We start from the raw sequence: 17075 nt of genomic DNA on the forward strand, positions 1-17075 counted from the left end.
TGTAAGTAAAAGTAAAAGTATGTTGCATTAAAACTACTCTTAGAAGTACAATTTATCCCAAAAGTTACTCAAGTAGAAGTAACGGAGTAAATGTAACGCGTTACTACCCACCTCTGGGGATAACACAGACATTGTGGCATACAGCCAGAGAGGAAGGAGGGGCGGAGTAGTATAAAAGGAACACGGGAGGAGTGTTGAAGCACATGCAGACCAGAGGTGGAGGAGAGACATGTGGAAGCCAAGAAGACAAGGAGGCGCATGAGTCAGTCCACCTGCAGGTGACAAATATTTACTATCTTTACTTTTGACGTCACGCTAACAATATCAGTCGTTTCTGGGAAAATATTCCATTGATTTTTAGTAACGTCGACAGCTATCATCGGAATGATGAGGAGATCATGTCATTTATTGAACACCAATGCTCTGCTGTTATTGTATCATTCATTTATTATGTCATATTTCAACTATTGTGTTGAAGTCTGGGGAAATTGTTATAAATCCCATCTACAGCTTTTAGGTCAGTGGTTCTTAACCTTGTTGGATGTACCGAACCCCACCAGTTCCATATGCGCATTCACCGAACCCTTCTTTAGTGAAAAATAAAATGTTTTTTTTTTTTTTTCAAATTCAAGACAAAGTTATATGTTTTTGGTAACACTTTAGTATGGGGAACATATTCTAAGTAACAAAGACTTAATTTAGAGTTATTAAAACAAGCTATTAAAAGTGCAGTAGGGGAACATATTCTAAGTAACAAAAACTTAATTTAGAGTTTTTTGGACACTAGGGGAACATATTCTAAGTAACAAAGACTTAATTTAGAGTTTTTTTGGACACTAGGGGAACATATTCTAAGTAACAAAGACTTAATTTAGAGTTATTAAAACAAGCTATTAAAAGTGCACTAGGGGAACGTATTCTAAGTAACAAAAACTTAATTTAGAGTTTTTTGGACACTAGGGGAACATATTCTAAGTAACAAAGACTTAATTTAGAGTTTTTTTGGACACTAGGGGAACATATTCTAAGTAACAAAGACTTAATTTAGAGTTTTTTGGACACAAGGGGAACATATTCTAAGTAACAAAGACTTAATTTAGAGTTATTAAAACAAGCTATTAGTGCACTTTTGTGCACTAGGGGAACATATTCTAAGTAACAAAGACTTAATTTAGAGTTTTTTGAACACGAGGGGAACATATTCTAAGTAACAAAGACTTAATTTAGAGTTATTAAAACAAGCTACTAGTGCACTTTTGTTCACTAGGGGAACATATTCTAAGTAACAAAGACTTAATTTTGAGTTATTAAAACAAGCTACTAGTGCACTTTTGTGCACTAGGGGAACATGTTCTAAGTAACAAAGACTTAATTAAGAGTTTTTTTGGACACTAGGGGAACATATTCTAAGTAACAAAGACTTAATTTAGAGTTTTTTGGACACTAGGGGAACATATTCTAAGTAACAAAGACTTAATTTAGAGTTTTTTTGGACACTAGGGGAACATATTCTAAGTAACAAAGACTTGATTTAGAGTCATTAAAACAAGCTACTAGTGCATTTTTGTGCATATGTGGAACATATTCTAAGTAACAAAGACTTAATTTAGAGTTTTTTGGACACGAGGGGAACATATTCTAAGTAACAAAGACTTAATTTAGAGTTATTAAAACAAGCTATTAGTGCACTTTTGTTCACTAGGGGAACATATTCTAAGTAACAAAGACTTAATTTAGAGTTATTTGGACACTAGGGGAACATATTCTAAGTAACAAAGACTTAATTTAGAGTTATTTGGACACTAGGGGAACATATTCTAAGTAACAAAGACTTAATTTAGAGTTTTTTTGGACACTAGGGGAACATATTCTAAGTAACAAAGACTTAATTTAGAGTTTTTTGGACACTAGGGGAACATATTCTAAGTAACAAAGACTTGATTCAGAGTTATTAAAACAAGCTAATAGTGCATTTTTGTGCACTAGGGCACACTTGCCAACCTTGAGACCTCTGATTTCGGGAGGTGGGGGGATGGGGCGTGGTTGGGGGCGTGGCTAAAAGGGGAGGAGTATATTTACAGCTAGAATTCACCAAGTCAAGTATTTCATATACATATATATATATAATATATATATATATATATATATATATATATATATATATATATATATATATATATATATATATATATATATAACAAATACTTGACGTTCAGTGAATTCTAGCTATGTATATATATATATATATATATATATATATATATATATATATATATATATATATATATATATATATATATGTATATATACATATATATATATATATATATATATATATATATATATATATATATATATATAAAAATACTTGAATTTCAGTGTTCATTTATTTACACATATACACACACATAACACTCATCTACTCATTGTTGAGTTAAGGGTTGAATTGTCCATCCTTGTTATATTCTCTGTCACTATTTTTCTAACCATGCTGAACTCTGATGATGCATTGATGTGTGGCACGCACAAAAGTGCTTTCATCAAATGCACTAGATGGCAGTATTGTCCTGTTTAAGAGTGTCACAACATTGCTGTTTACGGCAGACGAACTGCTTTACGGTATACAAAAACGTGACTGCTGTTGTTGTGTGTTGTTGCCGCGCTGGGAGGACGTTAATGAAACTGCCGAACAATAAACCCACATAAGAAACCAAGAACTTGCCCTCCATCATTCTACAGTTATAACGTGATTGGGCAGGTATGCTGGTTATATTGTGGGTTAGCGGACTCAGGTCCTCATGGACCTGAGTCCGCCTGAATTTCGGGAGATTTTCGGGAGAAAATTTGTCCCGGGAGGTTTTCGGGAGAGGCGCTGAATTTCGGGAGTCTCCCGGAAAATCCGGGAGGGTTGGCAAGTATGCACTAGGGTAACATATTCTAAGTAACAAAGACTTAATTTAGAGTTTTTTGGACACTAGGGGAACATTTTCTAAGTAACAAATACTTAATTTAGAGTTTTTTGGACACTAGGGAAACATATTCTAAGTAACAAAGACTTAATTTAGAGTTATTTGGTTAGGGTTAGGGTTAGAGCCTGGGTTAGAGGGTTAGGGTTATAATAAGGCCATGCCGAATAAAGCATTAATATGTACTTAATAATGACTAGTTAAGAGCCAATATGTTACTAATTTGCATGTTAATAAGCAACTAATTAATGGTGAATATGTTCCCCATACTAAAGTGTTACCATGTTTTTTTACTGGTGCACAAAATGAACCGTGCATGAACATCACCTTGTTCAAACAACAAAACCAACACAGTGCATAAACTCACAACAAATGACACACCTGCAAATCAGTCTGACTTCTGCTGTTGCCGTATCCGTAATACGCCGATAGGGAGAAGTTTTTATTTACACGATGAGTCGGGTGTTTGACCTCCGCCAAACCCCTGAGCCAGACTCACCGAACCCCTAGGGTTCGATCGAACCCAGGTTAAGAACCACTGATTTAGTCTCTCTGCAGAAAAAGGCCATTAGGATTGTGTCTAATGTTCACTTCAGACAAACATTCAAATCCACTATTCATGGAGTTAAAGCAAGTTAAACTGCACGATGTGATCAATTTTAAAACTGCTCAAATTATGTTTAGGGCATCCCAAAACTCTCTACCATCCAATATACAGAACCTATTCCAGGATAGAGATGCTCACCATAGTCACAGTCTTAGAGAAAACAACAAATTATATTTGCCGAAATTTAGAACAACTTTAAAATCAATGTGCATTTCAGTGCGTGGAACAGCTTAGGGGACGAGTTAAAAACGTGTTCCAACATAATTCAATTTAAAAGACTGTTTAAAAAAGAAGTACTGAAGAAGTACGAGGAGGAAAGAGAGTGATGCCCTCAGCACAGAGCCATGGGAGAGAGGTGTATGGTCAGAGAGTGTTTGCGCCTGTGTGTGTGTGTGTGTGTGTGTGTGTGTGTGTGTGTGTGTGTGTGTGTGTGTGTGTGTGTGTGTGTGTGTGTGTGTGTGTGTGTGTGTGTGTGTGTGTGTGTGTGTGTGTGTGTGTGTGTGTGTGTGTGTTTTGTCTCGTCTTGTCTTGTCTTGTCTTATACTAACAGTGGTACTATTATATTGTTAGTGTACAGGAGTTTTTCTTGTTTTTGTTTGTATGGTATTGTTCTTGTATTATATGGTTTATGTTAAATGTGGAGTGAGTGAAAGGGGTTGGGATATTATAAGCATCTGCTTCATCCAACCCCTTTTCAAGCCTTGCATAAATGTCTCTGCCAAAAAAAAAAAATGTGTTGTACTGTGCAGGTTTTAAATAAATACTTCAATTCAATTCAATTTAGGTTTTCCATTGGTGTCCCGTTAATTTACTGTAATTGGCATCATAATAACGTCTACATTCTTTCTAAAGTGAGTGCAAATGTGATGAACAGGACATAACTACGGTGCTTGTAATGCTGAGGCTTAAGTGCAAACGTGTGTGAGGAAAAGATGCAGAAAGGCTTGAGAGCTCCCCTGACGATTGTTGATGGCCAACACAGATGTGTAATCTGAGCAGTGGAGGCTCCAGCAATGTCTTGTTGTTGATTCCCTCAAATACTCTACATGTTGCTGCTTAGTTCCGTATGTCTTCGATATGATGATGAATAAATTGGTTCTTGAAATACTAAATGTACTTTTTTGGAATTCGGCCTATCGGTCACAATCACTACAAAAGACAAGAAGTGATATGTTTGTTTGTTTGTTTGTAAGCGTTGTAATTCATAAATAAAATCCCGCTTACAGGGTCCCTGGTTCAATCCCCACCTAGTACCAACCTCGTCATGTCCGTTGTGTCCTGAGCAAGACACTTCACCCTTGCTCCTGATGGGTGCTGGTTAGTGCCTTGCATGGCAGCTCCCTCCATCAGTGTGTGAATGTGTGTGTGAATGGGTAAATGTGGAAGTAGTGTCAAAGCGCTTTGAGTACCTTGAAGGTAGAAAAGCGCTATACAAGTACAACCCATTTATCATTTATTATCCAAAAAGCGCCAACAATATTCCATTTTTGCAGCTCGTGACCCGAATATTAACCAATTATTGGTGATATTGTTATTATAAGCATTAACGCAGACAAACTATTTGAAGCGGCGCCGTGATCACACAGAGCTAATGATGTCATCAGCTGGTGAGCTGCTTTCTTGCCTCGGAGCTGGTGAGAGTTTATTCTAGATCAGGGGTCCCCAAACTTTTTGACTCGGGGGCCGCATTGGGTTAAAAAAATTTGGCCGGGGGACGGTTGTGTGTATATATATATATATATATATATATATATATATATATATATATATATATATATATATATATATATATATATACGTATTTATGTATATATATGTATATATGTATATATACGTATATATGTATATATATATATATACATGTATATATATATATATATATACATATATATATGTATATATATGTATATATACACATATATATGTATATATGTGTATATATACATATATATATGTATATATGTAAATATATACATATATATGTATATATATGCATATATATACCTATATGTATATATATATATACATATATATGTGTATATGTATATATATACATATATATATAGACATATATATATATACATATATATATATATATACATATATATGTGTATATGTATATATATACATATATATACAGACATATATATATATACATATATATATATATATATATATATATATATATATATATATATATATATATATATGGCACATCATTTTAAATGTGCTTTATAAATAAAGTTGATTTGATTTGATATATATATATATATATATATATATATATATATATATATATATATATATATATATATATATATATATATATATATATATATATATATATATATATATATATATCAAATCAAATCAAATCAACTTTATTTATAAAGCACATTTAAAATTTACCACAGGGGTAGCCAAAGTGCTGTACAATGGACAGGTTAAAAGATAAAACGAGTACCGAGCAAACACAACACAACACAAACAGAACACGATAAAAAATAAATAAATAAAATAGAATAAATAAAAACATAAAAACATAAAAACAGGTTCACAGCATATATATATATATATATATATATATATATATATATATATATATATATATATATATATATATATATATATATATATATATATATATATATATATATGTCAGATGTCACGTTATCGATGGGAAAATGCATTAGACAATATGATTTGCCTGAGCGGCTAGGAGACACCGAGAGTAACAAGCGGTAGAAAATGGATTTTAAATGACAGATTCAAAACAAATTTTTTATTTTTTTTATTTTTTTAACTTGGGACTTCTAGCGGGCCGGATTTTGGGGACCCCTGTTCTAGATCGTAAATAATGCCTCTCACCTGGATAGTGGAAGGATGAGGACATAATCCGAAAAAATTTGGCATCCAATTTAGACACTGAATTGACAAGAACGACACGAAAAGACGTTTGGTTACACCCCCTTTTTCTTCATGAGGATTATGAGACATTCTTCATCCAAACGGGAATATTAGAACATCCTATAGGTCAGCATTCCAGTGACAGCAGACATTGTACAGTAAGCGGTGTTTTATTATGTGAGTTGGCTCTCATGAAGTCTGCAGTGAGTAGTAATCAGTGATGTTGTTAAGGTAAAAAAGCGAACGTCGTGATGCGTTTTTGTAATTAATGCACCGCCGCATGTTAAAAATGAGCAAAACACGTAAATCTTAAATGTTGTTATAAATGTGCCCGTTCATACATATACTTTCATCATGTATATAAAACCTTAATGGAGGTGTTTGGATGTTTTAAGTGCTTCATTGGCAGACTTGAGTGACTTCCATAGGCTCCATTGTAAGATGACTTTTGCTCGCATTCATTTACTATTTAGAATGCATAAAACAAAGTAAAACAAATGTGTTTTTGTCTTACATAAGGTTTGTGAATGATAAGCAAAAAAAAAAAAATCCAAAAATAGTGCAGTTCCCCTTTAATCCTCTGGGGACATCCATTCGATTTTAATTACACAACCCAAAACCAGTGAAGTTGGCACGTTGTGTAAATCGTAAATAAAAAAACAGAATACAATGATTTGCAAATCCTTTTCAACTTATATTCAATTGAATAGACTGCAAATACAAGATACTTAAAGTTCAAACTGGAAAACAAATATTAGCTCATTTGGAATTTGATGCCTGCAACATGTTTTAAAAAGGAATGGCACGAGTGGCAAAAAAGACTGAGAAAGTTGAGGAATGCTCATCAAACACTTTTTTGGAACATCCCACAGGTGAACAGGCTAATTGAGAACAGGTGGGTGCCATGATTGGGTATAAAAGTAGATTCCATGAAATGCTCAGTCATTCACAAACAAGGATGGGGCGAGGGTCACCACTTTGTGAACAAATGCGTGAGTAAATTGTCCAACAGTTTAAGAACAACATTTCTCAACCAGCTATTGCAAGGAATTTAGGGATTTCACCATCTACGGTCCGTAAAATCATCAAAAGGTTCAGAAGAGAATCTAGAGAAATCACTGCACGTAAGCGATGATATAACAGACCTTCGATCCCTCAGGCGGTACTGCATCAAAAAGCGACATCAGTGTGTAAAGGATATCACCACAAGGGCTTAGGAACACTTCAGAAAACCACTGTCAGTAACTAAAGTTTGTCGCTACATCTGTAAGTGCAAGTTAAAACTCTATTATGCAAAGCGAACGCCATTTATCAACAACACCCAGAAACACAGCCGGCTTTGCTGGGCCCGAGCTCATCTAAGATGGACTGATGTAAAGTGGAAAAGTGTTCTGTGGTCTGGCGAGTCCACATTTCACATTTTTTTTGGAAACTGTGGACGTCGTGTCCTCCGGACCAAAGAAGAAAAGAACCATCCGGATTGTTATAGGCGCAAAGTTCAAAAGCCAGCATCTGTGATGGTATGGGGGTGTATTAGTGCCCAAGACATGGGTAACTTACACATCTGTGAAGGCACCATTAAAGCTGAAAGGTACATACAGGTTTTGGAGCAACATATGTTGCCATCCAAGCAATGTTATTATGGTCGCCGCTGCTTATTTCAGCAAGACAATGCCAAGCCACGTGCTACAACAATGTGACTTCATAGTAAAAGAGTGTGGGTACTAGACTGACCTGCCTGTAGTCCAGAACTGTCTCCCATAGAAAATGTGCGGCGCATTATGAAGCCTAAAATACAACAACGAAGACCCGGGACTGTTGAACAACTTAAGCTGTACATCAAGCAAGAATGGGAAAGATATCCACCTGAAAAGCTTAAAAAAATTGGTCTCCTCAGTTCCCAAACGTTAACTGAGTGTTGTTAAAAGGAAATAAAAATGCTCCTGTGCAAAATTGTTTGCAATGTGTTGCTGCCATTAAATTCAAAGTTAGTGATTATTTGCAAAAAAAAAAAAAAGGTTTCTCAGTTCGAACATTAAATATCTTGTCTTTGCAGTCTATTCACTTGAATATAAGTTGAAAAGGATTTGAAAATCATTGTATTCTGTTTTTATTTACAAATTACACCACGTGCCAACTTCACTGGTTTCGGGTTTTGTATCTTCAAGACAAACATGACAGTTAAGATTTTGAAAACATTTTGGATTCATATTTGTTTTCCTTTTTTTTTGCTAAATTGTCTCAGTAAACTTCAGTCTAAAACAAAAATATCAAACATGCAATGTTTTGTTTTTTTACGCTTCAGAGGCCTTTTGATCCAATGATGTTCCAGGTTTGAATTAGTAAACTAACTAATGTTATGCACATTTTTACTCAAAAGGCCTTCAAAGGGTTGAAATTATTATTATTTTTAAACATGACATGTTTGGTATTTGTTTAGGGCTGAGGTTGATTTAGAGATTTGAGCAAAGAAAGTAGAAAAAATATATAAATCCAAAATCTTTTTACCCGTATGCCCTTTAAAAAATGAAGGATCTGTTTGTCCAGTTTGGCTGTGGAATAACTGCCAGTGTAACATACACCTGTGAAAGAATTGGATATTAAACATTTTTAAAAACCCTCTTATGAAAAATCATCTTTAATGGACTAACAACAAAAATGATAGCCAGAATTAGCAGAAAGAGGGTTGAATATGCTTCGTATTTCAGGAAATATTGTTATTGTTTTTATGTTGTGTTGTTTGTTTCTGTCCCCCACCAGAAGTGAGGCTGTGTTGTTGGGATCTATCTTGTTCCGAGTTCCTGGTGCAGAATATACGCAACAGGGGGAGGAAGTTCAAAGGTCAGACACAAAAAGCAGTGTGAAAATGGCATTGGGGCTTTTCCTGGTCATCCTGGTAATCATGCCAGCCCAAGGTGGGTCTCGGTCCATTCTGACACCAACAAAAATGCTTTGATCCCTTGCAGATTTTGTAAGTTTGCCTATTCATGGACAGTCTTTAAATTGTATGGTAGAATAGGAGAATTTCAACAAAAAATATGTAAAATGAAGGTTATAAATTGATATGTATTTGACCCCCTATAGCAGGGATATTTAACTACATTGCTTGGGGGGCCACATTTCCAGAAAGCAAAGAACCGGTGGGGTGGACTTCTCCCTTTACTATTAGTCTTATGTTGTATATTCCGTGGAACCAGTGTCTTCTACAGTGGACATTTGATGTTTGCCAATTTATTTTGTCAGCTCTGTTGTTTTTAAGGCCCTTCTGCAAAAAAGCTAGTTAAATACCATCTATATCAGTGGTCCCCAACCACCGGGCTGATTGGTACCGGGCCGCACAAGAAATATATATATATATTTTTTTTATTAAATCAACATAAAAAAACACAAGATACACTTACAATTAGTGCACCAACCCAAAAAACCTCCCTCCCCCATGTTTCTTTCTGTTATTAATATTTCTGGTTCCTACATTATATATCAATATAGATGAATACAGTCTGCAGGGATACAGTCCGTAAGCACACATGATTGTATATTTTTATGGCAAAAAAATAAAAAATAAAAAAATAAAAAATGACCATTACCCCGAGAATGTCTGTTTCTCAGCTGTGATCCGTATGGTTTGGAGCGGCGCTTAGTTGTAATATACTTTTCCACCACTTGTGGCAGTAAGGACAATCTCAAACTGACAAAAGGAGTCTGGAGCTAAAGTCATAGAGAAGTTTCTTGAGCGCAAAAATTATGACTTAAGTGTTGAAGCTTTATTTACATTTGTATTGATACTCTGGTTAAGAAACATATTCATTATTATTTTATTTATTTTAACACAACATATTTGTATGTAAATGAATTTTTCATATTTTATTGATGAGTACCATATTATGGTCAGAGGGCCGCTTGTAACAGCAAATAATGTATGAAATTGCCTCTGGATTTATTATTAATTATATCGATTCTACAGTAAAAATTTTACATTTACAAAATGTTACTGTAAAATATAGTGGGCTTTTTTTATATACTACAACATTTTACGGTAAATATAAAAACAGTACCACTAAGCTGGCAGCTTAGTTGCCAGAATTTGTGTTAAATTGACATTGGTTTTTACACTAAATTGATAATGGAAAAACAGTACAAGTTCCTTTTTTATTCTGGCAACTTAGCTGCCAGTTTTTTTTCCCATAAAAACAAATGTACCTTCTTTCCATTCACACTAATACACCGTTAAAAACAAGATTTTACGGTAAAAAATGGCAGCTCAGTCAACAGAATTTTAACGCAAAAAAATGGTAGTTTTTTTCAATTCACAATAATATGCTGTAAAGAACACTGTAAAATGTATTGTCATTTTTATTAATTTGATGGGTAGTTTGCTTCAAAATCAGAAGTCAAGTTTTTATTTAGACAAAAAATGTTTGGAAAGTATACTGTAATATTTGTTGCAATAATGGATACTACTAAAGTTTAAAATGCATGCAAATGTAAGCAGTATAGTCAAAATGAAAAAAATCCATTACATTTAGTGAGAAAATATTAAGTACTTCATTGACACATATCATTTCCAGGTGTTTGAGGGCCAGATAAAATTATGCCGCGGGCCAGATTTGGCCCCCGGGCCTTGAGTTTGACACCTGTGACCTAAACGATAGCGGCAAGGCAACAAAGGAGTGTCTGAAGAAGAAGCACATTTATATAGCGTCAAAACAGTGAGAAGATAGCACATTACCAAAAGCCACGCACATACTTACTGTTTCTGTCATCCCTTTTGGCACATTTCATTGAATACACGGCCAGGCGACACCCCTCCATTCTGATTGGTCACTTTAAACACCTACTGTCTTCTGGTCAGAGCCATTCAAAGGGAACTGTTACCGTCATGTCTTTTCTGAAGGAGTTGTTAATATTCCTAGTAAATTTAATATTTAATATTCAAGTCAATTTGATCAGATTGTGAAGGAATCACACTCGCGACACAATGGCATCAATAAATGATCTACCTATTATCACATAATGTAGTAGAGTAGTAGAGGTGGGAATGTCCTTTTGGTGGTTGATGTTGCTGACATATGACATACACTGTGTGTGTGTGTGTGTGTGTCAAATGATTGTTTTAATTGGATTAATCACACATTTAATTGTGGATTGATTGTGATTAATCACAGTTAATTACTTGCTTGCATAATCTAAATGATCTTATGAGAAAAATACTTAAATATTTTGACACAAATGCAAGTTTAATGAAACATTTATTTGCGCACAACATGAAACAGTATTATCTAAAGTCCCATTGGGGTGTATGTTGGAAGAAACATACAGTATATGAAAGATGAACAAAATTAATTGGATGATAAATCTGTGTTGACACATGATTAATTAATGTGATAATGTGTTGTGATTAATCACATGGATCAACACGTTTAATATGACTGCCCTCATTAGATATACCAAAAACATCAAAAGGTAATGTGAGGAGATACAGTCACAGAATCCAATCTTCTGTCTCTTGCAGGGCTTAGGAGCAGTGACAGCAAAGATACAGACCCTTCTGTGTATCACACTGAAGGTCAACTTTTTTTTGGCTCAAACTGTATCTAACATCTCTAGATGCTACAATGTCCATGTTTGTTTCTAAACTAGACAATTACGAATGGACCACATGGTTTAACGTGGACCACCCAGGCGGCCGTGGAGACTATGAGCAGCTCGATGCCATTCGCTTCTACTACCGCGCCCGAGTGTGTGAGACTCCCCGAGCACTGGAGGCCAGAACCACTGAGTGGGTCCCAGCTCGAGAAACCGGAGAGAAGGTCCACGCGGACCCCACTGTGGGCTTCTGGTGCCTCAATGAGGAGCAAGGTCCAGACCAGAACTGTTCCAACTACGCAGTACGATTCCTTTGTCCCAAAGGTTTGTTCATGTTATGTATCATATAATGTATTCATGTGTCGCTATATCTGTTCCACCATCTTCTGTGTAATGACGTTTCTGTTAGGATAGAGTTCAAGGGTGGACCCCGGGATGCGGAGAATGGAGGCAAGGGAAGCGATAACAAATGAAAATATTTAATAAGTCCAAAAATGGTAACTAAGGATGATGGGGCAAAAAGTGCACACCATGGAAAATCTAACAAAAGGAGTCTCTTTCAGAGGTTGGCGGAACCAAGGTCAGGAACGCACACAGCGTGGCAAAAAACTAGTCCTCTAAAACAAGGTGGCTAGAAAAACAAAAACACAACAAGGTCAATATAACAGAAATATGTGAAGGCAACATACCAGGGAAGCTGAGTCAAGGTAACACATGTCAGAGTAGAGTTCAGGAAGAATAACCGGCGGGGACCAGCTGGTGGAGACGCGCTTAAATACTACCCGGAGATAATTAGCAGCAGGTGTGCCTCGTTGGGGACAAAAGACTGTGGATGAAACTGAAAAAACCAATAGAGAAGGCAGGGAGAAGACAACATACATAACAGTTTCATAGGTACGAAGGTACACAAAAAAAACAATTAAAAACTTAATTTTGGTGCGTAAAAACCAGACTTGCTCATGATCTATAGTTAGTAGTTGCAGTGCATGTGGCGCAAGAATTCAATACGAGGCTCATTTGCAGTACTGACGGAGAACAACAGCGCTCCCAGTTTTAGTTAACATTTTGCACTACACGATGTCTCCCAAGCATAAGAAAGGCAATTCTGGTGACATAAATTCAGTTTGTACCTATAAAAGTATTGAATTCAGTAGGATACTCTTCCCTTGCTGTAACTACTGTATGCGTCCACTTATATTTCTCTGCAGGAATCAGCCTAACCTTACAAGACACCTGGAGTTCATGGACAGACTGGAGTCCATGTTCTGCCCTATGTGGTCAAGTGGGGGTCCAAATTCGCTCCAGGAGCTGCAATTCTCGTCTAAGGTATTGCAGCGGACCAAAGGTTGAGAGAAAAGAATGCCGGGGACCCGAATGTCAGACAGGTAAGCTAGTATCTGTTTTAAGTAGACACTTCTAACTTGGTTCCTTTGAAATAGTTCTTCATCTGAATAAGAACTATTTTAGGTATGGTTAAAACGTAGAATAGCTAATCGTTGTCTTGTTAGTTAAATGTATCACTGAACTCTTGTACATGATCACCACAAAATGCATTGTAATACCTCGTGATCATATGGCTTTCTCCAATCATTTACTATACGCTACACCTGTAAACTAAAGGCATTAGCATTGACTAGTGTTATTTGTAATTATGTTTAATGTCTTCCATTTCTTAGAATGTTCCATGCAGTGTGTGATGGGTAAAGTAAATGCAGAGTGTGACACATGCATGTGTGAAGAGCATACCCTGCTGGGCTCGGCCCGTGGTGCTGGGGGTCTCATCGCCGAAGGGGCTGCAATACTTCTTTCGAAGAAACTCCTAACCCTCACAGACCACAATGGACATTTCCGTATCCCCGGACTCTGCCCTGATGGCAATACCACGTTGACAATAAGACAGCAAGGCCACGCACCTCTTAGTATTGTAATTCCAAAGAGCACTGAGAGTACCTCAGTCCTCAGTGTTCAGCTCAAACGAGAAGGTACAATGAGCAACATGGTAAGTACAAAAGGTGAGAAACTGATGTTTTTTTTCTTACCTTCGTCAGAGAAGCTTCATGTGTTGAGCAACCCCGATAGCAAGGCAAGGAGGGAGGGACAAACCACTGCCTTCTGCTGCAATGTGGCGGGAATACCGCAACCAGACAAATATCAATGGTACAACCTGATATTTTGGTAATAATATAAAACCAATTCAATAATCTTTTTTAACTTTTTCTTGTTTCTGTCTCTGAACCATCAGGTTTCATAACAACAGTCTCTTAGGGAGGCAATCTGAGAACATCTTGGTTCTAAAAGATCTGCATCCTGAACAAGCTGGAGAGTACTACTGCAGGGCGAGCGGTCCAACTGGAGCCATTAAAACCAAACCAGCTACTCTCAAAATCATCGGTAGGTTTTATGAACAACATTCAAATGAGTTGTGAGGGCTAATATGTGGTGATGATAATGTCATGTAATTTCTCCTCAGGCAGAAATAGCAATTCATGCGAGCCCACGCCCCAGTCCCATCTGATACGTCTTCCACATGACTGCTACCAAAACGGTACAAATTCGTTTTATTACGATGTGGGAAAATGCGCATCCAGCACATGCGTTGGACAATTGGACAACGGCATCAGATGCAAAGACAAAGTGGCTTACTGCTGTGGCGTGGCAAAGATGGAGGAGAGGCACTTAACATGCCAAGGCTACCAACTACCCACTATGGTGGTGACTGAATGTGGCTGTCAGAAATGTGTCGACACCAAGGCTATCGTGCATGGTCGAGCCATAGCTGCAGACAATGCTGAACCAATGAGGTTCGGCCACATATTTATGAATGGTGTAAGAATCAGTCGAACAGGTTACAAAGGTACCTTTTCCATCCATGTTCCTCCTGAAACCGAGAGGTTAGTCCTGACTTTTGTGGACAACATGGATAAATTCATCAACACAACAAAGGTACTTCCATTCAACACCAAAGGAGGTGCTGTTTACCATGAAATCAAACTTCTGAGAAAAAAAGAGCCAGTGACCATGAGCTCTTTAGAAAGCAACACTCTTGATTTAGGGGAAGCGACGGGTCAGGAACCAATGGCTCACATTCAGATTCCTCCAAATTCCTTCTATAAACTGAATGGAGAAGTGTTTGTAGGTAATGTAGACGCCAGTGTAACATTCCTTGACCCCAGAGATGTTTCCACAGCAGCTGCAGCCCAAAGTGATCTCAATTTCGTGGGGAATGAAGGAGATATGCTACCACTAAGAACCTACGGGATGTTCTCAGTTGACTTCAGAGATGGCGAAACTAATGAGCCTCTAAATGCAGGTGAGGTAAAGGTGTTACTGGACTCTGCCCAGGTGACGATGTCTGAACACTTAAGTACCATGAAGCTGTGGTCCCTCAACCCTGATACTGGCCTTTGGGAGGATGAGGGAAGTTTGGAAGTTGAGAAGAAATCAAGAGGCAAAAGGGAAGAAAGAACTTTTCTGATTGGTAACGTGGAGATCAGAGAAAGGCGTCTTTTTAACCTTGATGTCCCAGAGAATCGTAGATGTTACGTGAAGGTTAGAGCCTTCCGCAGTGAACGTTTCATGCCCAGTGAACAGGTTGAGGGAGTGGTAGTGAGTCTTATAAACATGGAGCCCACAGCTGGCTTCTCCACTAACCCTCGTGCTTGGGGGCGTTTTGACAGTGTCATAACAGGCTCCAATGGTGCTTGTCTTCCCGCTTTCTGCGATGATCAAAAGACAGATGCCTACTCTGCATACGTCATGGCCAACCTTGGAGGTGAGGAACTAGAAGCTGTTCCTTCTTCACCCAAACTCAACCCAAACCTCATTGGAGTGCCTCAGCCTTATCTGAGTAAGCTGAACTACAGACGCACAGACCATGAAAACCACAGACTGAAGAAGACGGCATTCAGTATCAATTTAGCAAAACCAACACCAAACACAGCCGAGGAGTCCAATGGACCAGTTTATGCATTTGAGAACTTGAAACAATGTGAAGAGGCGCCATTCAGTGCTGCACACTTCCGCTTCTCACGAGTAGAAGGAGATCGGTATGATTACAACACAGTGCCGTTCAATGAGGATGATCCAATGAGCTGGACAGAAGACTACCTTAGTTGGTGGCCTAAGCCCATGGAATACCGCGCATGCTACGTCAAAGTCAAAATGAACAGCCCGCACGAGATTAACGTGCGGTCTCACAACATGGGAGGCACCCACCCGAAAACAGTCGGCCAGCTGTACGGCCTTCGAGACATCAGAAGTATCCGTGACATGGAGCAGACAGCTGTGTCAGCTGTGTGCTTGGAGTTCAAGTGCAGTGGGATGTTGTACGATCAGGAACGTGTCGATCGGACCTTGGTCAAGGTGATTCCACAAGGTAGCTGCAAAAGGGATCATGTCAATCCACTACTTCAGGAGTACCTGGTGAACCATCTGCCACTAGCCGTCAACAACGACACAAACCAGTTCACTATGCTCGCCCCTCTTGACCCCCTGGGGCATAACTATGGAATTTATACAGTGACAGATCAAGATCCCCGAACAGCCAAAGAAATTGCACTTGGACGCTGTTTTGATGGCACCTCCGACAGTACTTCTCGAGTCATGAAAACCAACGAGGGTGTTGCGTTGACATTCACTTGTGGGGATCGTGAGGTGACACACCAGAGTGTATTCCAGGCCCTACAGAATTCACAAGGCCAGACCAATGTGTTGAGAGGGGAAGGGAGGCAAAACAGACGTCGGCAAAGAGCCAACACTTCCCGTAATAGTCGAAGACGTAGCACCAGAGATCCTCAAGGACGAGGGAAAAAGGCCAGAAGCTGAACAAATCACTGAAGGTCGATGCCTGACACCAGTCAAGTGTTAATATTAATCTTGATTTTGGCAAACACGTTACTAAGATTACTGAATACGAAAACTTAATATTTCTGTACTACATATTGCTATTGGATTTTTCTCAGTGTCATTCTTACATGTGTACTGAAGCATTTACTTGAAAATGTAAATAA

The 17075-nt window shown here is 37.6% G+C and overlaps 1 protein-coding gene across 2 annotated transcripts; it reads left to right on the forward strand.

Annotated features, from left to right (window-relative positions):
- Positions 1–217: 217 nt before the first annotated feature.
- On the forward strand, positions 218–17070 carry LOC133616006 (cartilage intermediate layer protein 1-like). 2 transcript variants are annotated; one of them, XM_061974984.1, is made up of 9 exons: positions 218–278; positions 9241–9395; positions 11993–12046; positions 12121–12390; positions 13275–13451; positions 13743–14048; positions 14115–14223; positions 14309–14457; positions 14537–17070. In XM_061974984.1, exons 1-9 carry the CDS (start codon positions 259–261, stop codon positions 16888–16890), a joined length of 3594 nt encoding a protein of 1197 aa, XP_061830968.1. In that variant the 5' UTR covers positions 218–258; the 3' UTR covers positions 16891–17070. The 2 variants fall into 2 exon arrangements, with proteins under 2 accessions (XP_061830968.1, XP_061830969.1); XM_061974985.2 differs by lacking the exons at positions 218–278; positions 9241–9395; positions 11993–12046; positions 12121–12390 and adding an exon at positions 13075–13174 and having other exon boundaries at positions 14537–17067.
- Positions 17071–17075: the final 5 nt, after the last annotated feature.

The sequence above is a fragment of the Nerophis lumbriciformis genome, linkage group LG15 (genome assembly GCF_033978685.3).
Source record: "Nerophis lumbriciformis linkage group LG15, RoL_Nlum_v2.1, whole genome shotgun sequence".
NCBI lineage: Eukaryota > Metazoa > Chordata > Actinopteri > Syngnathiformes > Syngnathidae > Nerophis > Nerophis lumbriciformis.

Coding starts and splice junctions, on each gene's coding strand:
- LOC133616006 (XM_061974984.1), top strand. CDS start 259: ATGAGTCAGTCCACCTGCAG. Junction 14,224..14,308: donor CAACCAGACAAATATCAATG/GTACAACCTGAT, acceptor CTGAACCATCAG/GTTTCATAACAACAGTCTCT. Junction 14,458..14,536: donor AGCTACTCTCAAAATCATCG/GTAGGTTTTATG, acceptor ATTTCTCCTCAG/GCAGAAATAGCAATTCATGC.